The following is a 27,061-nucleotide window of genomic DNA, read 5'->3' on the forward strand; positions in this document are numbered from 1 at the left end:
AAAAAATCCGGAAATCACAATGTATGATTTTTTAATAATTTATTTGTATGTTACTGCTGCAAATAAGTATTTGAACACCTGTGAAAATCCATGTTAATATTTGGTACAGTAGCCTTTGTTTGCAATTACAGAGGTCAAACGTTTTCTGTAGTTTTTCACCAGGTTTGCACACACTGCAGCAGGGATTTTGGTCCACTCCTCCATACAGATCTTCTCTAGATCAGCCAGGTTACTGGGCTGTCGCTGAGAAACACGGAGTTTGAGCTCCCTCCAAAGATTTTCTATTGGGTTTATGTCTGGAGACTGGCTAGGCCACTCCAGAACCTTGATATGCTTCTTACGGAGCCACTCCTTGGTTATCCTGGCTGTGTGCTGCAGGTCATTGTCAAGTTGGAAGACCCATCCACGACCCATCTTCAATGCTCTAATTGAGGGAAGGAGGTTGTTCCCCAAAATCTCGCAATACATGACCCCGTTCTCCTTAATACAGTGTAGTCATCCTGTCCCATGTGCAGAAAAACACCCCCAAAGCATGATGCTTCCACCCCCATGCTTCACAGTAGGGATGGTATTTTTGGGATGGTACTCAGCATTATTATCACTTTACCGAGGCATTGCTAGGACGGTATTGTAGATTTACATCGACGCTACCTGGCTATACCCACCCGCTGTGCGCAAACAAATGACGCCATAGTGCGCGCGCAGCCCAAGAACTGTCCCCAGAGGGAAAAAAACTAAAAAGGCGAGAAGTGTGTGTTGGTCCCAATATGGATATTCCAGATGATTTTCTGATGGATAGTACGACAATGAACAGCAGCCAAAGCAGCCAGCTTGATGAGGACGCACTGCAGAATTTGGAGAGCAGCGCGCCCCAGCTGACACGACAAAATTTAAGTAAGCCAACTTTTTATGTACGCGTTACATGTTGTGTATCTCAGTAAAAAGTGATAATATTGCAAATAACATGCTGTTGTTGTACAGTATGTATTTTCTGAGTCCCTCCATCCATGCCGTCGCCCGCAATGACAGATATTTGCCCTCGTTTAACTCGGGCGAATATCTGTCATTTTGGGCGACTGGTCATGAACGTCGGGCCTCTGAAAATGCATACTGCCCTCCAAAAGCATGTTATTGTATTATTATTCTTCCTCCAAACACGGTGAGTGGAATTAAGACCAAAAAGTTCTATTTTGGTCTCATCTGACCACATAACTTTCTCCCAAGACTCCTCTGGATCATCCAAATGTTCATGGGCAAACTTAAGACGGGCCTGGACATGTGCCGATTTAAGCAGGGGAACCTGCCGTGCCATGCATGATTTTAACCCATGACGTCTTAGTGTATTACCCACAGTAACCATGGAAACAGTGGTGCCAGCTCTCTTCAAGTCATTGACCATCTCCTCCCATGCAGTTCTGGGCTGATTCCCCACCTTTCTTAGGATCACTGATACGCCACGAGGTGGGATCTTGCATGGAGCCCCAGTCCGAGGGAGATTGACAGTCATGTTTAGCTTCTTCCATTTTCTAATAATTGCTCCAACAGTTGATCCTTTTTCACCAAGCTGCTTGGCAATTGCCCTGTAGCTCTTTCCAGCCTTGTGGAGGTTTACAATTTTGTCTCTGGTGTCTTTGGACAGCTCTTTGGTCTTAGCCATGTTAGTAGTTGGAGTCTTACTGATTGTGTGGGGTGGACAGGTGTCTTTATGCAGCTAACGACCTCAAATAGGTGCTTCTAATTTGGAATAATAAGTGGAGTGGAGGTGGACTTTTTAGAGGTGGACTAACAGGTCTTTGAGGGCCAGAATTTCTGCTGATTGGCACATGTTCAAATACTTATTTGCAGCAATAACGTGCAAATAAATTATATTAAAAAAATCATACATTGTGATTTGCGGATTTTTTTTAAAGATTATGTCTCTCACAGTGGACATGCACTTAAGATGAAAATTTCAGACCCCTCCATGATTTCTAAGTGGGAGAACTTGCAAAATTGCATGGTGTTCAAATACTTATTTTCCTCACTGTATCAGTTACAGACTCATCAGCTATCTACTGATTTTGAGCTTCTTTCATTATCAACCATGAAAATATGACTGGGGGTTCATGTTAAACCTCCTCAAAGTCCTAGGTGTGCTACCATAGAAACTACCATACTTAAAGAAAAAACTGGACCAGAAACAGCTTGACTTCTGTGACACAAGCACCTACCAGGACACTGTGATTAGCAATGAGGCTTCACAAGTACCATGATAGGCCTGTCCATGTTTATTTTCTGCTGTGGTCAATGTGCATGTTAACATATGCAAAATCTGGCCAAAAATAAGAGGTTGACGAGTTCTCATCTGTATGTACCAGAATCCAAAATTTCAGAGCTGAATATGCAATTGCTTGTGTAGACTTACTTGTTGTTACTGATCTACTGATTCATTCATTGATTGATTGTGAACCATTGGTCTATGGATTCATGTTGAATGCATTAAAAAAAAAAAAAAAAAATTAAGAAAACAACAGGTGCACAGGTGGATTCAACCCAGCACATTCCTCCTTGTGAGGCAGGTGATTTATCCATGTACCACCATGCTAGTAATAATGGCATAGATAGGTTTTATTACCTCCACGCAATATTGTTTAGGTAAAGTACGCTTATTTTTAAACCTCTCTCTGTTGTTGGTAACGGCACAGTGGTACCCTCATAACACACCTTCTCTGCAACAAGAAACAGTTCAAAGCCTGGGTGGTTGGAGTTAGGGATTAGGATTAAAATAAGAATGCAGGAAACATGCCAAATGAGGTGGTCAAAACAGAACATAAATGAGACATGAAGTTAACCCTCTGGGGTCCGAGGGCATTTTTTGGACAGTTCACTCGTCTGGTATAAATGTTTTATTATTGCTGTTAACAGCTCTCCCTGCATCCCACAATCAAGTTTTATGTCTCATTTTTTTCAGGAAAACCTGTACTTTCAGAATATATATGCTATAGTTATGTTTTATAAGTGTAATAAAGGTTTACAATCAGAAATATGAAAGGAAAAAGTAAAGTGGAAAATAATTTTCCACACACTTTTATTTAAAATACACAGTAAACTATAATAAACAACTGTTTTGACACTTTATAAAGGTGATTTGGGCTCTTGTGTGAAAGACTGTACAACAAAAAGGTTCAAACAATAAACACAAATGCACATTTTGAGCAACATATACAAAATGGTCTATGCATTTTGTTTGTCTTCATCTCAAAGCAATTTCTGTCTGTTATTGCAGACCTGTTAAAGGTCACATCACAAACTTCTACTTCTACTGTGTTTTTGGGTGTTCTGTCCTGCTCTGAAAGCAGCTTTGACACTTTGGCCCATTTACACTCTGAGGAGCAGCCCCTCCTCCCTCACTCCATTGATATGGTAAACAGTGCTTTACGCCGAAGCCACAGAGCTTGCCACAGGCTTATTCAATAACATTCACAGGTAATGAGGAGTGAAGCATCTCTAAAACTCACACACTCTGTGTTTGAGCACATGAGATTGTCATCAGAGGCCCTTCCACACTCTCAAGAGCGCCACTAGCTTAGCTTATGACAAGCTAAAAGTGGACACTCTCATTATGGCCGTACAACTTTCCACAGTTTCTGGGGATTCTGTGTCAGTACGTGCCCACAGCCAACGTGCTTGATGAATTCCTGCGCAAAAAGTAGTTCCCAGTTAACTGTGATATATTCCTGTGAAATACTGAGTATATCACATCTAAATCAATTCTAAAACTTACTAGTAATAAAATTATAAAGATAACTGAAGTTTTAAGAGTGGCTGTAATAAATACTTAAGAAACTTAAAGTTTATTAGCAACTTCACCTGTTATTGCTCAAGCACATAAACACTGACACAATGGAGTTTGATGCAGAAGAGTTCAGAACGATACGATCTGAATGGTTTGATTACCATTTACAGTTGGTGATGAAAGACTTGGGCATTAACTTCGTGTTAAAGTCAGAACAAGAAGCTACACTGAAAGAGATCTGTCTGGGAAGAGATACATTCTGTGTGCTGTCGCTCCAACAAGAGTGGCACACTGAGCAGGGTGGCGAAAGTAGTCCGGCAAGCTCAATCTGTGGGTGCGAGCTATCCCACAATTCCAAAATAGCAGAGATGTCAGTCCAATGAGAGCGGCACTCTGAGCAGGGTGAGGCCCTCTGTCTGCTCCGTCTGCTCACTTTCACCGATTGCTGTGTGTAATGGTACAGGGCGCATTGGAGCAAGCAGCCAGATGGCTATTCAAATGGGCCATCTCCTAATAACGATCTTTGGTTTATCACGTGAGGTAAAGCTGCCCTATGACTGGATTTTGGAAAACCATGTGATGGTGAACCAATTCCGATTGGACACTCACACTGCGCATGTCATCGCACAGCTTCTATAAGTAGTACAAAGATGGCCGACGGCTGGCTTGAAAGTCCGCGGAGTTAACTTTTCAGCAAAAAAAAAAGAGTACGTTTCTATCTCATATCATTAAAAAGTTATTTATAATTTAGTTTAGTAAAGCTTGATCTCAGCAGTCATATACAACGGCGTCAGCCCCAGAGGGTTAAGTGAGAAAAACACATGGATTGTTTTTGCACAATGGACTGCACATTTTGCTCCTGAAGTGCAACACAGCACAAATCCACAGATCAGTGATTCGTGACTATGATACAACAACACCTGATACCAAGTTGGTTATGAAGCATAGTTTCCTACACATACTCTGTGTACATACGTATAAATGTACAAAATGTGTAAATGTATAAATATGTGTCTGCTCAAAATTCACCTTGAACTGCAAATATGAGTTCTTTGGGATCTACCACTGGCGTCCTCTTGTCTTGGCTTTTCTTCAGCGCCTTCCGGTTACTCCTCCTCTTCTTGCTCTCACCCCAAAGATTGGAGCCACCGTGCATGCTGGGAATATTGAGAATGGCAATGCCTTCCAAGGAGATGCTGCTGAGGTCCAGAGTCACACCATCACACTTTTAGAAAAAAAAAAAAAAATGTGGAAAAATAAATATCAATCAATCAATCAATCAATTTTTTTATATAGCGCCAAATCACAACAAACAGTTGCCCCAAGGCGCTTTATATTGTAAGGCAAGGCCATACAATAATTATGTAAAACCCCAACGGTCAAAACGACCCCCTGTGAGCAAGCACTTGGCTACAGTGGGAAGGAAAAACTCCCTTTTAACAGGAAGAAACCTCCAGCAGAACCAGGCTCAGGGAGGGGCAGTCTTCTGCTGGGACTGGTTGGGGCTGAGGGAGAGAACCAGGAAAAAGACATGCTGTGGAGGGGAGCAGAGATCGATCACTAATGATTAAATGCAGAGTGGTGCATACAGAGCAAAAGAGAAAGAAACAGTGCATCATGGGAACCCCCCAGCAGTCTACGTCTATAGCAGCATAACTAAGGGATGGTTCAGGGTCACCTGATCCAGCCCTAACTATAAGCTTTAGCAAAAGGAAAGTTTTAAGCCTAATCTTAAAAGTAGAGAGGGTGTCTGTCTCCCTGATCTGAATTGGGAGCTGGTTCCACAGGAGAGGAGCCTGAAAGCTGAAGGCTCTGCCTCCCATTCTACTCTTACAAACCCTAGGAACTACAAGTAAGCCTGCAGTCTGAGAGCGAAGCGCTCTATTGGGGTGGTATGGTACTACGAGGTCCCTAAGATAAGATGGGACCTGATTATTCAAAACCTTATAAGTAAGAAGAAGAATTTTAAATTCTATTCTAGAATTAACAGGAAGCCAATGAAGAGAGGCCAATATGGGTGAGATATGCTCTCTCCTTCTAGTCCCCGTCAGTACTCTAGCTGCAGCATTTTGAATTAACTGAAGGCTTTTTAGGGAACTTTTAGGACAACCTGATAATAATGAATTACAATAGTCCAGCCTAGAGGAAATAAATGCATGAATTAGTTTTTCAGCATCACTCTGAGACAAGACCTTTCTGATTTTAGAGATATTGCGTAAATGCAAAAAAGCAGTCCTACATATTTGTTTAATATGCGCATTGAATGACATATCCTGATCAAAAATGACTCCAAGATTTCTCACAGTATTACTAGAGGTCAGGGTAATGCCATCCAGAGTAAGGATCTGGTTAGACACCATGTTTCTAAGATTTGTGGGGCCAAGTACAATAACTTCAGTTTTATCTGAGTTTAAAAGCAGGAAATTAGAGGTCATCCATGTCTTTATGTCTGTAAGACAATCCTGCAGTTTAGCTAATTGGTGTGTGTCCTCTGGCTTCATGGATAGATAAAGCTGGGTATCATCTGGGTAACAATGAAAATTTAAGCAATACCGTCTAATAATACTGCCTAAGGGAAGCATGTATAAAGTGAATAAAATTGGTCCTAGCACAGAACCTTGTGGAACTCCATAATTAACTTTAGTCTGTGAAGAAGATTCCCCATTTACATGAACAAATTGTAATCTATTAGACAAATATGATTCAAACCACTGCAGCGCAGTGCCTTTAATACCTATGGCATGCTCTAATCTCTGTAATAAAATTTTATGGTCAACAGTATCAAAAGCAGCACTGAGGTCTAACAGAACAAGCACAGAGATGAGTCCACTGTCCGAGGCCATAAGAAGATCATTTGTAACCTTCACTAATGCTGTTTCTGTACTATGATGAATTCTAAAACCTGACTGAAACTCTTCAAATAGACCATTCCTCTGCAGATGATCAGTTAGCTGTTTTACAACTACCCTTTCAAGAATTTTTGAGAGAAAAGGAAGGTTGGAGATTGGCCTATAATTAGCTAAGATAGCTGGGTCAAGTGATGGCTTTTTAAGTAATGGTTTAATTACTGCCACCTTAAAAGCCTGTGGTACATAGCCAACTAACAAAGATAGATTGATCATATTTAAGATCGAAGCATTAAATATATAGGATAACATTCCGTCTGTCACAGTAATCAGTGTGAGGGCTATTTTCCTTTACATGAACAGCCACAGGTTATGATTGTTAATATTTTCATATACAGGATTTATCGCTGTTTTATAATCCAGAGTAGAATGATTCCCATCATTTTTACCCAAGGCCAGAATATGGTCATCGGGTATTGCAAAGACTTTGTGTCCGTCCATCTGTCTGTGGTCAGCATAACTCCAGTCCTAGTACTGCCAGGGTCTTCAAATTTACAAGGAGCATTCTTGGGACACAGACCTTGGACAAGATTAAAGATGGCTAACCTTGACCTATTCTAAGGGGTTAAAAGGTCACATTTGTTCTACACACTTATTCATTGATTACATGCTCATATGGCTGAGGGTACTTTAGCATTGCGTTCTATAATTTTATGTTTTACTCTGCTCACAGGGATGTCCAAATTTACACTTAAGAAGATGAGTTTATACATTGTGGCTCTTTGCTAAAAAATGTAAAGGTTTCCATTTTTGTCTCATCCAATCAAAGAACATTCTTCAAAGTCTTGGCCTTTGTCCTGGTGACCAACTGCAAAGGTTTATCAAGTATTTTTATGTTAGTTTTGGAGTAATGGCTTCCTTCTTGTTCAACAGCATTTTCGGCCATGGTGATTCATCCCATCCTGTTTATGGCTGATGCTGAGACCCTGATCCATGCATTTATCTCTTCTAGATTGGACTACTGCAATGTTGTATTTTCTGGTTTATCACAGTCCAGCATTAGGGATCTCTAATTGGTTCAAAATGCTTCAGCCAGAGCTTTGACACGAAGCAGAAACTTTGACCACATTACACCCATTTTGGCATCCCTTCATTGGATTCCTGTCCCAGTGAGATCAGATTTTAAGGTTCTGCTACTAGTCCATAAAATTGTTCATGGACTGGCACCTCCCTACCTAGCTGACCTAATCAAACCTTACGTACCGGCCTGGGCTTTGCGTTCTCAGGGTGCAGGACTATTTTGTGTCCCTACGGTGAATAAGAAGTATGCGGGTCATAGAGCCTTCTCTTATCATGCCCCTGTTTTGTGGAATGAACTCCTTGCATCAATAAAACAGTTAAGATTCTGTGGAGACTATCAAGTCCAGACTTAAGATGCACTTGTTTTCCCTTTCGTATGGCTAGCATACTGGTATAGTATAGTTCTGCGCATTTTATTCTTTTAATTCATTTTATTAGGAAACAGAGCATGCCGCAGCCTCAACTTTACCTAAGTTCTATGTTTTTTTAGGGAAACTTAGGGCTAGTGGCCGGCAATCAATTTAGTATCCTGTTTTTCTTGTTGTTTAATGCTGACAAATTATACTGTATTTGTTATCTTTCTGATGCCTGATTCTATTTTTTTCTCTCTGTTTAAGGTGCAGCTCCATCCAGAGATGGGTGTGGTATTTGTGCTGAAAACCCTCCTGTCCTGTGCACCAACATTTCTTGTATATTCATTTTTGTGAATTGTTCTGTAATTTGTGTCTGTAGCATGGCCCAAGCAGTGGGTCACCACTTTGAGTCTGGTCTGCTTGAGGTTTCTTCCTCAGAGGGAGTTTTTCCTTATCACTGCTGCTCTGGGGTTAGTAAGGTTAGATCTTACTTGTGTGAAGCGCCTTGAGGCAACTCTGTTGTGATTTGTGACTTTTTGAACCAATGATCATTGATCCCTGAATGTTAATTGTGAACAAGTCTGTGTAGTTCCAAGATTCTTGTATTTTTAACCATCAGTGTAGATTTGCTTATGGTGCCTTGAAAGGTTTAGAAATGGCTCCTGGAGATCCACAGTTTTTCTCCGAATGCTTGGACTTAATTTATGTTCCCCATGCTGCTGAATACAACATGGAACTGGTTCTTCAGTTATGCTCACTCACAATCAGCTTTGGTGATTTCATTGTGTGGCATAATGTTGTGGTAAGCTCTCTTGTACAAGATATAAACCTGAGTTCAGTTCATACTCATGCTACCTGTCTGTGTCCTTAGACAAGACAGTTAATCTGCATTGTCCCAGTCCACCCAGCTGTAAATGGGTACAGACCTTGGCTGGAGAAATAACCTGAATCACACTGGCGTCCCCTCCAGGGGAAATCATAGACTCTCATCTGCTTCATTTAAATGAATCCAGTCATATGCACCTACATCAATGGGCCTTAGGTCCTATATAGGACTTTTTTGTCTTACCTTCTTTAAAAAAAAGTCTGATTTTGACAGTTCTCCACTACAGTCTTTTTGCCAAAGTGTTGTCTCACTCCTGCCATCTGATGTTGTGGAGAATACTGCAGCAGTGAACACACCAGTACAAAAGGCTTTTCACTGTGTCTTGAATGTCCCCAGGTGAAACTGTAAAACTTACTTAAGTGTATTGAGTAGCTATAATCACCCCTTACTGAGCTAATTAGTTGTGGATAGGGCAGACAGAAGTGGAACATGTAATAGGTTTCCCTGCAGACCATGGCTGAAAAACAGTGATCTTAATGGCTTGCATCTATCTGCACACTCTTGGCTGCAGTAGCTCCTTATCATACGCTAATGAATCCTTTGCGCCTTGCCAATGGTTCCAAAAACTCAGAAGATGAATTGTACAGATGTCATCTTCATGATCAATCAGTATCACACACAGCAGGATTGTGTAAGGCTAATTACCTGTTTGCTGAACTTGCGTTTAGTAAGAGGCATGTGTAGCATGATAGCCTTCAGACATCAAAACATGAATATACAATCAGGTACTTACTTGGACAGTAACACAACTTTTGTAATTTGGCCTCTGTACACCAACACCGTGGAGCCACAATGAAACAGTGTGTGCATAGCTGTTGTAGTATTTGGACTTTAAGCATTAATTCAAGGGGTTCTGAAAAAATACTGCAATAGCCACTCAAGTACTACAGCCATTTTTTATACACAGAATCTCCATTTTCAGAACCCACAAGGAATCGGACAAACATTTCCAAGTCAATGAATATGTCTTCAACTTAGTTTAGATCAATTATTAAGAAATACAAACAGGATGGCACTGTATGGTAAATCTGTCTGGAGTAGGGAGTTGTCCAAAAAACTGAAAGACAGTGCAAGAAGGAAGTAAGCCACCAAGACACCTACTCAACTATGAATTAGCTGAAAGTTTCTGTGGGTATGACTGGGGAAACTGTGGATAACACCAATTTTACCTGCTGCATCACCAGTCATAGCTTCATGTTTAGGTCAATAGACAAATCGAGGTCACTTTGTCCATGTGCCTTCTGGCAATCTGTAGCTGAAATTGCACATTTTGTCTCTGCCACTCCACCATGAAGCAGAGAGTGGTGATGCAACAGACAAAAGTTGCACCTCCATGTACACTCACAACAGGTTTGGCCTGTTTACAGACCATTAGATGATCATTGGTCTTGATGGGTGTCATTATACTCTACACTGATGAAGACACACTGAAGTACAGTTGTTGCTTTTACTAAGTAATTAATCAGGTCTCTGTAAAGTAAAGTGAGGTTTGTAGTTTGATTTACCTCAACCTCCAGAAAGTCATGAAGCTTTTTACACGTGGCTGAAAAGGTCTCTGAAGTGCCAAACTCAAAGTACCACAGTTTATTCTTTGTTCTGAAAAACACAAGACATCAGGAAGTGTAAAATGATCTTGAAAAAGGAATGGAAAATACAGTTTCATCACGTCAAAATAGAAAATGTACACATTTATACCAGCTCTTCTGCCTCTCTTTCTCTAGTCATTTCCATACGCTCTAAAAACATACTTTGAGTTATGTTGGCTTGTGTACAGAAAAATAAAATCTTCAGAAGTAAACAGGAATATACTTCTGCATGAAACAGATCACAAATTCATGACATTTTCAAATAATTTATAATGAGAGGAATCTTAACCCTCTGGGGCCCAAGGGCATTTTTTAGACAGTTCACTCGCCTGGCATAAATGTTTTATTATTGCTGTTAACAGCTCTCCCTGCATCCCACAATCAAGTTTTATGTCTCTTTTTTCAGGACAACCTGTGCTTTTGGAGCCCAATAGTATGTACTCATTGGAGCACCCAAGGGGCTATTCAAACGGGCCAACTAGTAACATATCACTCCTGAAAACGATCTTTGGCTTTTCACGTGAGGTGAATCTGCCCTACAATTGGATTTTGGAAAACCATGTGACGGTGAACCAATTCCGATTCGACACTCACATTGCGCACGTCATCACACAGCTTCTATGAGGAGTACAAAAATGGCCGATGGCTGACTCGAAAGCCTGTGGAGTTAACTTTTTAGCAAAAATAAGTAAGTTTCTATCTCATATCATTAAAAAGTTATTTAGAATTTAGTAAAGCTTGGTCTTAGCCGTTGTATACGATGGCGTCAGCCCCAGAGGATTAAAGCCAATAATGCAAAGGCAGGTCATTGGACAACTGTGCTCTACATTAATGCTACGCTAACAGTAGCTACAAGCGACAGCATGCCATTTGTTTTCAATCAGAGCAGACATTTTACAGCGACAAGAGACTGTCGTCACTCTGCCGCCAGCTGGGCAGGACCAAAATAGACCTAAAGGCTATGTTATGCAAATGCTGAGTGATGCGGTGCAGCGACTGCCAGTTCGAGTGTATAGGCACCGTAGCATCAGCTGATTGTTCCCTTGAACAAAATAATCCAAGATGGCAGCATATGTTGTGAAACAGCTGTGTGTTTCTGTATAAATCTAATATGTTTTTCACATATTTTGTAATGGTTAGCAAGAAATAAAGACTTCAAAATTGAAAAACACTGTTTTTGAAGATTATGTCGTGATTTCTAAGACATCTTACTGAGATGCGAGTGTGCACACCCCAGGAATGGCCATCAAGCGACAAAACCAACTGCTTGTCGCTCTCATTTGTAGCTAATGTGACCGTTGCTTAAGGCCCAGTGAGGGGCGTTAGAGGGTAATCTACCTGCCCCTTCAATTATCTGAGGACTGGGGTGCTGCTCTCCTGTCTTCCAACAGCATACACTCCTACTGCTAAGACTGATGATCAGTAACATCACTGACCTGAGACACCATCTGTCCACATTCCGCTGTTCTCCATTAAATAGCCACAGGTCTAAAATGTCATTGTATCCTTTTTTACATTATTGTGTTTTAGACTGATTTTGCTTTAAATTTCTTAATTGTTTTATGTATTTTGAAGCACTTTGGTCAACATTCACTGAAAATACCTCAGTGGGAGTCAATGTAACATAAATGCTGTATCTCAGGGAGCACAGGTTGAGCTAAATCACGGCTCGGTCACAGTTAAAATGGATGTCTGTTGAATTTATCTTTTGGTTCAACAGCTGTTGCTGATTCAAATTCATGAGAACCTTCACAGAATGATCGTTATGGATCAATAAAGGACCACAAAGAAGTCAAAATTTAAAAATGTTACATTCATACTGAAAGCAACATTATCTGTCTGATCATCAATTATGACTGCAGGTTTGTGGTGTAGTGGGGTAAAACTAAAGAAAAATGCTGACAAAGGCCAATTTCAGTTTCTCAAATCTTTATGTTGCTCCAATTTTGGTGAAACATGGTCCAAACTATTGGTGCTAATAGGATTTTACAAAGGAGTAGTTTGCACCATCTGTTTTGGTTACAGTAGTTACCACATTACATAGTAATATGTCATGTGTTATAGATTTTATTGGGCATTGTCCTCATCTACCTGTTACTTTGGAGACCAGGCATTCAGAACTGTCACAATTATTCTATTTATTTAATCCTTGTTAGCTCAACCAGTGATTAGTATCACCTTGAAGCAAAATTGGGATAACTTTAATTTTTGATATCTGTACAAACTCAAAGGAGACTTTGTCACCATTTATGCTGTTTTCACCCCATAACTTCACAATGTTGAGTCATAGATCATACAAACAAAACTTTTTTTTTTGTATTCCTAATTATCAGACAAATAATGTGGTGTTCTTTTCATTATGACTGAAGCAGTCTTACATTTTGACCCCATGCAGCCTTTCTTTGACCCCCACCTGTCAATAGTGACTAATCTGTGATAATTATCACACATTTTTGTGTAGACAATGATACACTAAGGCTGGGCTGCAAGTGTTTTTTAATCACCTTAGGTGGCACCGATTAGGTCCAAATTGGCTGTAGGCCCAAGAACTATAATGATTTCTGACACATACAGAACAATGTTCACAGTCTGTGGTTCCGTACGTCTGTTGGACAATTATTATCATTGGGTTCATGACGACGTTTTGAGGAACTTGAAAACAAAAGGCTATATAGCCTGTTGGTTAGCCTTGGGCTCATTAGCCTAGACTGGTTGTCAGCTGGTGTACAGTGTGGACACTGGTTTCTGAGCAACAGTCGTATTCTGGGACTTCCACAGACAGTTTGTTTGAGGGAGCATGGGTCCAAAGAAGGCAAGTGCAATCACAGATGAGGAAGTTCGCAAGCCTTCCAAAACAACAGAAACCGATTATGGACTTGATCGGAGAAATAAAGGAGCTGAAAAGACAAAATGATGAGAAGGATAAAAATAAGTACGCTGGAGGCTCAAGTTGCTGATTTGGAATATTATTCCAGAATGAACAACCTGGCCATCAGTGGATTGGAAGCAAAACCCACCGTAAACCAGAGCAGTAGTGATGGAGAGGGAATCCACCGAGCCAGACCTGGAACCTATCGGGCAGCAGGTGATCGCCTTTTTGACAGCAAGGGGATTGCTATGAAAAGCAGTGGCATTAAGGTGTGTAGTCTCTTATACTCTTATACTCTGTTCCTGTTTTGGCGGAAACTGTGAGTCTTATCAAGGCAGTAATCAATGGGAAGGAGAGAAAGTCTTAATGTGACACAAATGTTCAGTATATGTACAAGTATAGAACAATATTCACAGTTTTGTTTAAAAAAATACTGGTGCAATTTTGCAGTTCTACCTTCAAAGGACCTCCTGCAGAAATATAGTTGTAAATGCAGCCGCATCACTGAAACAGGGGTTACTATTATAATATACATCTATTAAAAATAATTACGCTACCATAAACATGAAGGCAGATACTCCTTTTTGGGGATTTAGTGGCTGGATTGGTACTCCATCCCCCCATAAAATTCCTTGTAAATTCTAGCACCAGAAAAGAAGTTCTCTTGTTTCTGCACATTGTGGGTGTAACTCTGCTGCAAACTTCTATTGGAGGACAGCATGCATTTTGGAGTAGATGGGAGTAAAGCTACTTGGAAAAGAATGCCAGGAAATGAGGAAACCACCACAGAGTACCTAGAGCACAGTGCCTGGAGAGTGGGGAGTCGTGTATTGCGGAGAGGTGGCCCACTGCACAACAGTGGGCAACCTCTGGGTGACAGTGGGCAACCACAACAAATTTGAGGTGACTCATTTGGGGGTGGGCACCTGCATTAACCTTCTCTCAGCAAGGATGACCACCTTCATCTTCTGTAAAGAAAGCTTAGAAAGCATTGCATTGTAGTAGTGGAGCTCTCTGAGGTCTACAGCTCTGGAAAAGGCAAGATCTTAGCATGGGGCTACACCTACTGTTTGTCTGGTTGCTCAATTGATCAGTGTACTGAGGGAGTGGAGTTGGTTCCAAGTACAAGTACTGTATTGATCCCCATGGATGTTGTAGCCAAAAAATGCAGTGAAAATAGTTCAGTGCTACTTGACTTTGTTGAAAAAAGACAGAATTTATGAGGTGCTGGATGCTGGTTTCAGTATCCAGAGTACCACTGCTAGACATGGGACACCAATAGTTGAGTTGTAAAGAAGGAGATCACTCAGATTCTGAAAGGAAATATGCTACATACTTCTGCAGAACTACAAGGTCAATAGAAGTAACTAATGCATGAACTCAGAACACAGGGTAGTTGGAGCAAAAGCTTTTTTAAATGACCTGAGGCTTAGGCAAAATTGAAAGCTTGGCTGAAACTTTGAGATCATTTTTTTAACCATTGAAATGGTAATAAACTAACAATAAAAATAATAAGAATAAAAAGGAATCTCACAGAGTACTGGGCAGTGATGTGCCCTGAACAGCCAAGAGGATACAAATCTTTATCTTGGCCAGTCACCCCAGCAGGTTATTTAATTGATGAGTTCTATTTTGAATTGAAGGGAAGCCACAGCGGAAAAAAAGCTGTCGAGTTTATTAGATGGAACAAAGCTGGATGCTATTTTTGGATGTCCAGTCCTCTGCTAAGGAATAATCACTGATAATAAGATGATTTTTACTAGATTATCTATTGCATACATCACCTCCCCCAATCTCTTACATTGGAGGAGGTGATGGTCTAGTGGTTAAAGTGTTGGCCTTGAGACCAGAGGATCCTCAGTTCAAATCCCAGCTTGACCGGAAAATCACTAAGAGCCCTTGGGCAAGGTCCTTAATCCCCTAGTTGCTCCCGGTATGTAGTAAGTGCCTTGCATGGCAGCACTCTGACATTGGGGGAATATGAGGCATTATTATAAAGCGCTTTGAGCATCTGATGCAGATGGAAAAGAGCTATATAAATGCAGTCCATTTACCATGTACCATTTACATATTTTATTACTGTATACACCTATATGCAGCTGATCTGCTCTGTGTTAGTCTGAAACCGTCAGATCTCAGAAGCTAAGCAGTGCGGGATCTGGTTAGAACTTGGATGGGAGACCTCTTTGGAACACCAACAGCTGTGTGTGTTTCTCCAGGTTACACCGTCAGAAAGGGCATCCAGCGTAAAAACTGTGCCAAATATCCATGCGGATCTGGCTGTATCCGCTGTGGCAACCCTGAACAATAACGGGAGCAGCTGAACTGACAACAACAACATTATTGTATACGCCTATGACTGACCAGGGAACTGTCCAGAGTTTTACCCCACCTCTCACCCACTGACTGCTAAGACAGAATAACCGGGTTTAGAAAATGGATGAATGGAAGGATGGATGGATTGTCTATAAGAATTGTACATAATTATTTGAGAATAAAAGGGTTTCAGCGTAATGCAATGAAGAACAGATTAGTGAGGGCTTTTCCAAGAAATGGCAGACAACAACACACCATTCATCCTAAAGCCTAGATGAGAGGGGAAAAAAAAAAAACCTCTACTTTTGCTGACATAAGAAAGTGAAAACAGTAAAAAATGACCTTAGGTAGAATCTAAGCACAACAAGAGGGACGTATTAGTATCAGCAGAGTAACAATCAGTGAATTATTGATTTCCTCATTAGGACTTTTGTCAGGACCATTTGGCCACTTTATAAATGAGCTTTCATTAGGGTACTTGCAAGGTAGCCCAACTTGCAATCAATTTATAATGTACAACATGGTCAATAACAGGGGGATCATAGGAGAGGGAGGTAGGAAGATGTAGGAGTTTGCCAGGGTAATGCTGAGTGCATCGCCACAACTCCTTTGCAAATGAAACTCAGGAGAGAAAACACAAAAGTACTTATAAGCACAACATCAGAATGACCATGAACGTTTGCTGACAAAAGCTGGCAACTTTGGAAACCATATTCAAAACTGGTACCTGGTTATTTTACAGCATGAGAAGCCAACTATGATCATTGTTTCAGATCATAGAAATCTTACGTTTAACTGTGAGATGGCTGGTTTTAATGTTTTCTCATTTAAAGGTATAGTGCCACTGAGATTTTTAAAATTTAAGTCATAAAAATAATTTTCTTTGGCAGCACTATAATTTTACTCCTTAGCATTTAGATAAGGTATTCATATATTACCTATATGATCAAAATTCATGCTTCAGGGAAACAATTCAGAATTTCAACCCCTGAGGGGAAAAAAAATTCAAGGGATCAGATGCTATGACCAACATCTGGTAGATTTGGAACTGATTTACAAGAAATCTTATGGATGTTAATGTAAAATGTGCACATGCTCATCCTTCTGTAGTTAGTCTACATGACAGTGATGAAGGAAAAGACAAACCTCACGATGGGATTTTCCCCCAGATAAATATGTCCTCTTCATTACAGTGAGCTATAATTTTGCAACACATTACAAAAATAATCCTACATTATAAAGCTTGGATTTTGGTAGAAACTAAATTTTCTCATTTTTGTGAAATTTGAAAGGCCCTATAGCTTTAAGAGCCTTTGCATTTAAGATGTGTTTAAGCTGGCAGCAAAGGGCATTTTAAAAGTGGTAGAAAGAAGCCAGCTGAGGTGGTTCTGGCATCTGGTAAGGATGCCTCCCGGGCGCCTTCCTAGGGAGGTGTTCCAGGCACATCCACCTGGGAGGAGACCCCGGGGGAGACCCAGGACTACGTGGAGAGATTATATCTCCACACTGGCCTGGGAACATCTCAGGATCCCCAGTCAGAGGTGGTCAAAGTGGCACGCAAAAGGGAAGTCTGGGGTCCACTGCTAGAGCTGTTGCCCCTGCAACCTAAACTCAGATAAGCAGTTGAAGATGAGTGAGTGAGTGAGTGTAATCTTGGTGGCAAACGGCAGTAGGAAATTAGAATTAATCAACACACAGAGGCACATGTGGAAGTCCAACATCATAAGCAGCCACAGTCCAGAAAAAAGGCTGGATTAAATCTTAATAGAATATATAGATTCTCAAACAGAACTGAAGGGTTTTGTTTGGACAAACAAAGTACTATTCTGCACCCAGCAACTTCTGAAAGTTTGACACCTATGGAGCTAAATCAAGGCCAAAAGTTTTGTAATCTGAAAATTATAAAAGATTGAAAAAATACATTTTTAAACTGAAAATTCAATGTTTGTTCTTTAATCATTTAAAAAGTATTATCAAAATAAAAATAAGTGTAAGATATTTTGATTAAGCTCTGTAATTTTTTTGATCAAATAATTTATTTTCATTCATATTTCTTTTTTTCCATCTTCAGATCTTTTTCACTTTCAGATATTTTTTCAGTTTCAAACTTTTGGCCCTGTTCTGGTGTGGGAGGGTGTGGCTTTGATTGAGAGGGGTGTGGTCTTGTGAGTGACAGCAGAGCAATCAGTCCTCACATGATGTTGCTTTCAGGAAATGTGGGTCCTTTATGACTCTGCTCCCGTCTCCATTGTGGATTACTACGCAGCTGGCGCGTGAAAGAAAATAGAGAAAATGAAAGCTTATTACGAGGCTTTAAACCCCCGAGATAAAGCTGTTTATTGTGATCGATGTGTAGCAGTTGGTTCAGTGGATCCGTATGTTGTACCGGATAGTGAATTTATGACGATGTAACAAAGTTGACCGCCCGTAAATCCAAATCCAAAGCCGCCCGGAAGAGCGCTCCGGCTACTGGCGGTGTGAAGAAACCTCACCGTTACAGGGCCGGCACTGAGGCGCTGAGAGAGATCCGCCGCTACCAGAAAACCACTGAGCTGCTGATCCACAAGCTGCCGACCAGGTCAACCTCGCCGGGCTCCTGCAGAGCATCACAGCAGAGCTCTGAAAGCGGAGGTCGGTCTTGAAGTCCTGAGCGATTTCTCTCAACAGGTGCTGGAAGGGCAGCTTGTGGATCAGCAGCTCAGTGGATTTCTGATAGTGGTGGATCTTTCTCAGCACCTCAGTGCCGGGCCTGTAACGGCAAGGTTTCTTCACACCGCCAGTAGCTGGAGCGCTCTTCCGGGCGGCTTTGGATTTGGATTTACGGGCGGTCTGTTTGGTTCTGTCCATATTAAAGCTTCTTTCAGATCTGCTGAGTCAGGTCTCTCTGCGTGTCACTTAGAAAGCTGTAACACTCCACTGCAGCCTGTAAAATGAGCGACCTGCCTCATTTTCATGCGGCGATGCTGCACTGTGTTCACGGTCTTGTGTGGATTTGGGACACATCGATTTTTTAGGTATAGGTGTTAAACTTTACAATCACGCATATTTTCCAGTTTTTAAACATCAAAAATGACCAATAGTGGTCTAGAATTACTTGTAATAGACATCTTTAGCATCACTTTATTTACAGGTATCAAGACAATACAGTGGAGAGAAAGTGTAAAGTCATTATCTATCAAAGTACCCACGTTTCCTGAAAGCAGCATCATGAGGACTGATTGCTCTCCTGTCACTCACAATTCCACGCCCCTCTCAATCGAAGCCACGCCCTCCCACGCCAAAACGGGGCCAAAAGTTTGAAACTGAAAAAAATAAGATTTGAAAGTGAAAAAAAAATCTGAAGGTGGAAAAAAAGAAATGTGAATGAAAATAAATTATTTGATCAAAAAAAAATTACAGAGCTGAATCAAAAATTTATTTAAACTGAAAAATATATATCTTACACTTAATTTTTATTTTGATAATACGTACTTTTTAAATGATTATAAAATTCAAGAACAAAACTTTAATTTTCAGTTTCAAAATTTATTTTTTCAATCTTTTTTTATTTTCGGATTACAAAACTTTTGGCCTTGATTTAGCTCCATAGACACCGACCTTGTACAGATTGACTAACTGTTCAGTAGTAAATTCAATTCAATTCAATTAATTGTATTTATGTAGTGGCAGTAGACTGAGCATATGTTTGTCTTTCAATGGGAATTTTCATATGTATTTACATGACTAGGAAATGGGATAACAACAACTAAAAACTGATTACAGATTGCTCAGAAACTCCAAATCCATGATAAAATGGAAGGAAACAGAGACAAAGTTGATAAAACACTGGCCAGGAAGCAGCAGATGAAACCCTACGCTAAAAGCCACTGAACACCGAGCACGTGTAACAGTCACATAATGTGTACACGCCGGCACTTGGCTGTAATGTCAGCAACGGCAGGCATATGAACAGTGAGTATATCACACCAATAGCTGGCACAAACATGGCACATACACACACTGTCTATGTTAGAGCAGCTACAGAAGCCAGATAAATAAATTTTTATTTTTATTTATTTATTTTGTGGTTCATGAGCAATTTTTACTGTGCCACAGTTGCACATCATTTGTTTGTCTCTGAATCGCAATTTAGAACAAAAGTGAAACACTGTAATGGGTATAATGTACATTTGTTATGCCTGTATACTTTAATTTGTTAGCACTTTGTCTTTCCAAACATGATTTTAACCTAATCGTTGCCATTGTTACTCTAATGATACTATACCACTACCTTGTTTCTGGTTGTTCACCTGCTTACAATGAGTAAACATTTGTATCACCCATGAAAAGATGGTGGTAATATTTTCTGAACTGATGCTGGCTAAACATGTCTGTATATGGGTATTAATGTGATAACTTAAGAACTGATGAACATTTGAGTACCAAACCTAGCATGCACCTTGGATATCTCAGAGGAGTATGAATAGAGAGCAAAGTTTCAGAATCCAAGGTTATGTGGTGGTGGTAAAGAAGAAGACAAAGAAGAATAAGATGAAGAAGAAAGAAGACAAAGAAAGTCTGACATAAGTCTTGAAGCCCATTGGTGCCAATATGATGTCCCCTGGATGGGACGCCATTCCGACACAGGTTACTTCCCCACCCATGGCTGGGTTGTTGTTGTCTTTACTGATCTATCTTGTAATTGTTGTTGTATCAAATGTTCGAAATAAACAGTTTTCATTCATTCATTCATTCAATCATTTACAGTTGGGTGGACTGAGTCAGTGCAGATGACGTGTCTTGTCCAGTGACACAGAAAGACTGGGAATCTAAGCCAGTATCCCAACTCCTTATCCGACTGAGTACAGTCCAAATAGTCATGTTTTTATCTTTAAATTTGCTGGTGGATCTGTTTGCAAGTGTGTCCTACTGTATCTACACTAATCAGCAGGTTGATGTTTTATTAGCTGATCACAGCGTTACATGTCAATAGAATAGAATAATGTTGCACATTGACAGCCTGCAACTAAATACATGAAACTGAAGCACACAGATTGGATACAGTAAGACATAACAGTCAATTCCCCCCACTTAGCCTAACAAGTGCACCATGGCAACAAATCACCTCATGTCCCTGTTCATTAGGTAATTAGGAGCATCCCATCGGCTGTATCGAATTGTCATTTGTTATCTGCCAATTGATGCTAAACTCTGAACTTATCATCTGACAGTGAGGAGCATCTTCAACAGCAGCCATCTTAGGATTTATGAGGGAGAGAATAATTCTAAAGTAAAGTCGGGCAACTTTGTGTTAAATGAAGTGCAATAAAAGCAAACATAAACTGCACATTTTTTAAAATATATGAATGACTTATTACTTCCACCAGCAAAGTAGGAGGAGGTTGTGTTTTCACCCCTGTTTGTTTGTTTGTTGATTGTTTGTTTCTGAACAGCCTGGAGCCCATAATTTTTCATATATCGCTATTAAATTTTTACTGAAGATTCATATCCTGATAGGCAAGAACTAATTAAATTTTCATTGTCATAGGTCAAAGGTCAAAGTCAGGAAAAATCTTGGAAAATTGTAAAAAAAAAATCCCCTATCTTTAACATTGAACAAATTTTCCAAAATTCATAACTGTCAAAAAACATCAAATTTCTTTCATATTTGAGAGTGTTATGTGGGATGGCATCATTTATCAACTGACAAAGTTTGATCCGGATTACAGAGTTTGTGGCCATTTAAATTTAACATTGAAAACCCCATTTAATGTATATTTTACATTATATCTTAAACAAATGCACCCCAATCGCTCTCATTTTAGAAAGTGAGGTGCAGACTCACACTCACTATTGAGCTCAGTCACTGCTGGATTTGTTGACTCTCCATGTGAAATCCATGACCTTGTCTACGCTGATACTTCCATGCGCTCTGACAGCTGAGCTTTCCACATCTCATCTCAAGGTAACCCGACCACTCTGCACAACGTCACTTTGGAACTCTCCGGCTCTCATTTACAGAGCGCGTAGCTCTGCCACACTTCAGTTGAGTTCCTGCATGTCTGTGAGATCCCGTTCTCACGCTGCTCCTGTTTGTGCCTGTGCATGACTAAGAACTGTTTCCAAGAACTATACCAAAAACTATTTCCAGGAACTGTTTTCCCAGGACTGTATGAACTCTGATATTGAACTAAGAACTTTCCAAGCCGTTTCTAAAAGTCAAGTCCTGCTTAAATGGAACTGTGTCACAAGACACACAGCACCTGACCTCTGACCTCTGAAGATATTCACGAACTGTGAACGATTGCTGCACAGCAAACCTTGTTTCCAGAACTGTGAATATTCCTGTTTTAAGCCTTCTGTGAACTGTCTGCTGTTAAAGACTTCAGTGTTACAAGTGCAATCACTCATCTCCGCTCTCCTCTGTTCTACTAGTTCCTGGTCACGGTTCTGTGTGTCCCACCTGGCCCCAGCTCCAGTCCCATATACTCCAGGATTTAAGTTCTCTTAAAAGACTGGCTCGGGAACCTGCAGCTCCCTAATTTCCACCGCTATGGGCTTACTTATTTATTGTAAATAAATATAATTTTGTTCACACCCAGTTCTGTTCCTTGCTCCCAGCATTTGAGTTCATCGTCTGTACCAGTCTGGTCCCATCCGGACCTCTAACCATAACACATTTTGCATTATATCTCAATCAAAAGTGCTTCAATCACTTTCATTTCTGTTATGGATTTACCAACACCACCAAAATTGGATGGAGGTTCCAATTTTATGCCTGTGTGTCTATCTTCCAGTTATCAGTCACAAACCAAGCGCCAAAATGCAATGACAAATTTTACAAAGCAAAGATAACCAATTTTCTGTGAAAATTATCTGAAAAAGAATTCAGAAACCAAAAAAGTTGAAAAAAAAAAAAAACTGACAACACAACAAAAAAATTTGGTTCAAGTGCATGAACTAAATACAGACTCCTGACATTTGATCACATCTATTTTAGCCACTTCTAACAGTACTTTGACATTAACTTTTTTTTTCCAAGGTAAAATTTTTGTGGAATTGGAAACTCATGTTGGTGGAGATTTGCGCCGTATGAGTGTGGTGCTCTAGTTTACTCATGCATGTTTCAGTGAATTATATTTCACTTGTGACAGTACCTAATGCAGGAGCATGTTGGATTCCCAGCACTGAGCAGCCAGGTTTGCACTGTATCAATGTAAAGTCTACTGCAATGATAACATTAGCGGTGTGCACATCGCCTGCAGTAGTTACAGCTGGCATGCCAAAGAAAACAGCGGATCAGGTTGCCAGAGCTGTTGAGGTGTCCTTGATTTGCACAAACAAATAATAATAATAAAAAGAAACCACATTGAACAATGAGAGGATAAATAAATTGTGCAGAAGAAAGAAAATGGGATTTGGAGAAATGTATTGAAAAAAGTCACATGAAACAACTCAAAAAGACTGAATCAGAGCCTGAATCACAGCAGTACACCCATGTGTATCAAGTGGTTAATGTTTTAAACCGCTGCTTGTTCACCATATTAAAAGCATGTCACAGGCAATAAGCTTCAGTGTAGCATGTCGGTCCCGAGGCCACAGCACCTTTAGATGCACCTTCCACTGGTCACACTTAACATGAGGCATAGAATCATTGATTTTTTTTCCCCATCTCTGACACTTAATCTAACCCACAGTGATCTACGACCTTATTTTCACACTAATTTCTTCTTGATCAAAGGTGATAAATATCACACTGACATCACAGACTCTTTGTGCATTGCATCAATGCATTGTTTTGTTTAACATAGCAATGCCTGAAGTGCTGCACCCTGACTGGCAGTTTGACAAATGACCTCAGTTACAATGCCTTGCCTTCAGAGATGCAAAAATGTTTTTATTCATAGATGTACTCTTCGTACAAATACAGGGAAAATATGCTTTTAGAATGAAGACGAAAACAAGCTTGTGAGGTGACAGACTGAAATGACAAGTTTAACACCTCAGACTTGTTTTTCAGACAGTCAGAGCTGCACTGGAAGTAAAAATACTCTCATAAGTTTATTTTTGAGCCACAAAACCAATTTTGATATCCGATCTCTCAAAACTGAACATTATTTCACATAAAATATACATAAACGGAAAATTTTGGGGAGGTGATGGTCTAGTGGTTAAGGTGTTGGGCTTGAGTCCAGAAGATCATGGGTTCAAATCCCCACCTGACTGGAAAATCACTAAGGGCCCTTGGGCAAGGCCCTTAATCCCCTATTGCTCCCGGTGTGTAGTGAGCACTTTGTACGAGGTCTGTTAGAAAAGTATCAGACCTTTTATTTTTTGCAAAAACCTCATGGATTTGAATCACGTGTGCTTGCATGCGCAAACCGTCAACCTTCGTGTGCATGCGTGAACTTTTTCACGCCTGTCGATTGCATACTTTTCTGGAAAGCAGCCTTTGTGTGAGGACATGTGTAGTGCGCTCGGCGGATTTTCATTTCAAGGAAAAAGACGGAACGACTGGAGCAGCGCCGCATCAAATTTTGCCAGAAACTGGGCGACAGCCAGGTCGAAACCATTCGGATGATTCAGACGGTGACTTTTCAGTCGTGTGACTATCCGAGAAATTGTGGAAGAGGTGGGCATGTCACAGCATGTCCTGTGAGACTTCAACACGGAGGCGCTTTTGCGCCGCCGTCAGCAGCAGCACGAATTTCACTGTCACTCTTTTCATGGTCAAATCTTCTGTCACAGTGGAATGTACCGAAAACGTGCTGATGTCCACCTCTTCTGCAGTTTCTCGGATAGTCACACGACGGTCCCACATCACCACAGCGTTCACTTTGGAAATGATCTGGTCATTTCAGCATGTTGATGGCCGACTGGAGCGTGGCTCGCTCTCCACCGTTGTGCGGAAGTCTTTAAACCGGTTGTACCGCTCCTTAATCTGTGTGATGCCCAAAGCATTGTCACCGAAAGCCGTCTGAATCATCCGAATGGTTTCCACCTGGCTGTCGTCCAGTTTCTGGCAAAATTTGATGCGGTGCTGCTCCAGTCATTCCGTTTTTTTCCTTGAAATGAAAATCCACCGAGCGCACGACACACACCTCACACAAAGGCTGCTTACCAGGAAATGACACAATCGACAGGCGTGAAAAATTTCACGCATGCGCACGAAGGTTCAAGGTTTGCTCATGCAAGCACACGTGATTCAAATCCATCAGGTTTTTGCAAAAAATAAAAAGGTCCGATACTTTTCTAACAGACCTCGTATGGCAGCACCCTGACATCGGGGTGAATGTGAAGCATAATTGTAAAGCGCTTTGAGCGTCTGATGCAGATGGAAAAGCGCTATATAAATTTATATATATCAATATCTATATTAATTAAATCTATATCAAACTGTCATAAACAATATTTTGAAGCTTTAAAAGCTTTATATTCAACATCGTCTCACAACATGTTTTGTATGACATACTAAGAGTTAAGCAATAGTTTATGCACATTCCTATGAACAGTTTCCATTTAACATTCAGAAATGCACTTTTGAATTTTGACTAAGGTTACAGTTAGGTTTAGCATTAGAATAGCAATAATAAGAAGTAGAAAATTATTAGATGATCTACTATGTTGCTGTTGGTGACATCACTATCACCTGCTGGCAGAGGAATATGTGCGATATGCACAATTCGACTGAACAATGCATACAGATATGGACAAATTTTTGTGCTTTACTTTTTCCATATGTTTTACTTCATATTTTTCATGAGAATAAGCTGTTATGTTAAATAAGTAGTAGTGGTGTGATATTTTCTGTTAATTCTGTGCTGTGGGATGTGTTTGTATGCTTCAGCTTGTGAGTGTGTGTGTTTGTGTTCCCGCTGAGCTGGAGACGGGGCCACAGGTGAGATCCCTCTAAATTACACACAAGTGGTCATTAATTATAGATGACACACTGGTCATATAAACGATTTCATCCTCAAATGAGGTCCGAGGGCAGACGCTACTGAGGTCCAGTGTGTACGTGTGTGTGTTTGTGTGTGTGTGCACATGCAGGTGATGTGGAGCACTGTCACCTGTGGCTCTGTGCCCAGCTCAGCAGGAAACACACACACACAGTAGCACGGTGGTGGTGATAGGCGTGTGCGGTGCCTCATCCAGTGCAGAGCAGGGCTTTGATGAACATATTCATTATGCTAAAGAGTGCGCCATGCCTGGGCTTCCCTGTGCCTTCAGGAAAGGTTAACTCTGAGTGGTTACACAGCACAGCCAGAGCCCGTGGCCACGCAGAGTACGGCAGCTCTGGAGCACCACACTCACACCGTTAGATGTCTCAGAACCAAAAATAGATCTGCAAAGCAAATATCATGGGAACATCAAGGTGCCATGGCTGACAGAGTGTAGGTGAACGCATCACGGCTGCTTTCACACTGCAGATGAAAGGTCCTAAATTAGTTGTTCATTGTGAAATGTGAAAAGCTGCATGGAATCCAAATAATTTCAAAATGTTCTCTTGTATCTGTGCAGAGGGACACATTTTGTTCGTGATGCATGAAATGTACAAGTTAATTGTTAAAATACCACTCTAATGAGGCAAAATCTGAAAATGAATGTGAAACAAGTGTCTGCACATGAAATTTGCATGTGTGAGTGCTTTTCTCCCAAATATCTCAGCCAGCACAACACATTCTTCATCTAAAGGTGTAATAACGATGATTCAGGTTTCGCTCCCTTTTATAGCTCCTTACTACATGTGTAGAAAATGGGGCTCATATTGATGATCAAAAACATTTGGACCAAGTGCATTTGCAGCAGTATGGTAAACTTGCCTGGAGTAAACAGTTTTCAAAAACTAGGCATACAAAGGAGCAAGAAAGAGAAAAGTGAGGGAAGCCAACAAGACACAAATTACAACTTTGAAGGACTCACAGGCTTTCTGTGCCTGATTGCAGATGTTGCCTAGTGCATTTGTCTGCTGCACCATCAGTCACACTTTCAAGGTGGAATGGAACAGAGATGATTTTACTTTCAATAACATAGTTCTAGGCAACAGACATACAAATTTAGGCTTGAGTTCCCCATTTGTCTTGTGACAAACTATAGCTAAAATTTAATGGCTTCCATTCAACCATGAAGCTCTGTAACTAATGACACAACTGGCAAAAGTTGCATTCTGCATAGTTTGGACAAATGTTCAACATATTCAGTGACTTGGAAATGTCTATTATCCATCCACTGACTGAAAAGTGACCATAAAAGTGATGATTTCTATAAACAACCATTTTTATATTTAGGTTGTCCATCCATCCCTTTTCTGAACCCACGGAGGTTCAAAACACACACACACACACACACACACACACACACACACACACAC

General features: G+C 40.6%; 1 protein-coding gene across 1 annotated transcript in view; it reads right to left on the reverse strand.

Annotated features, from left to right (window-relative positions):
* dgkb (diacylglycerol kinase, beta) overlaps positions 1 to 27,061 on the reverse strand; it is a 290,604-nt gene that overhangs the window by 38,357 nt on the left and 225,186 nt on the right. Inside the window, exons 21-22 of the mRNA XM_034174329.1 lie at positions 10,446 to 10,536; positions 4,805 to 5,000 (exon numbers count right to left, since the gene is read on the reverse strand). Of these exons, the coding sequence (XP_034030220.1) occupies positions 4,805 to 5,000; positions 10,446 to 10,536 (287 nt within the window). The remainder of the gene's footprint in view (positions 1 to 4,804; positions 5,001 to 10,445; positions 10,537 to 27,061) is intronic.

The sequence above is a fragment of the Thalassophryne amazonica genome, chromosome 7, assembly GCF_902500255.1.
Source record: "Thalassophryne amazonica chromosome 7, fThaAma1.1, whole genome shotgun sequence".
Taxonomy (NCBI): domain Eukaryota; kingdom Metazoa; phylum Chordata; class Actinopteri; order Batrachoidiformes; family Batrachoididae; genus Thalassophryne; species Thalassophryne amazonica.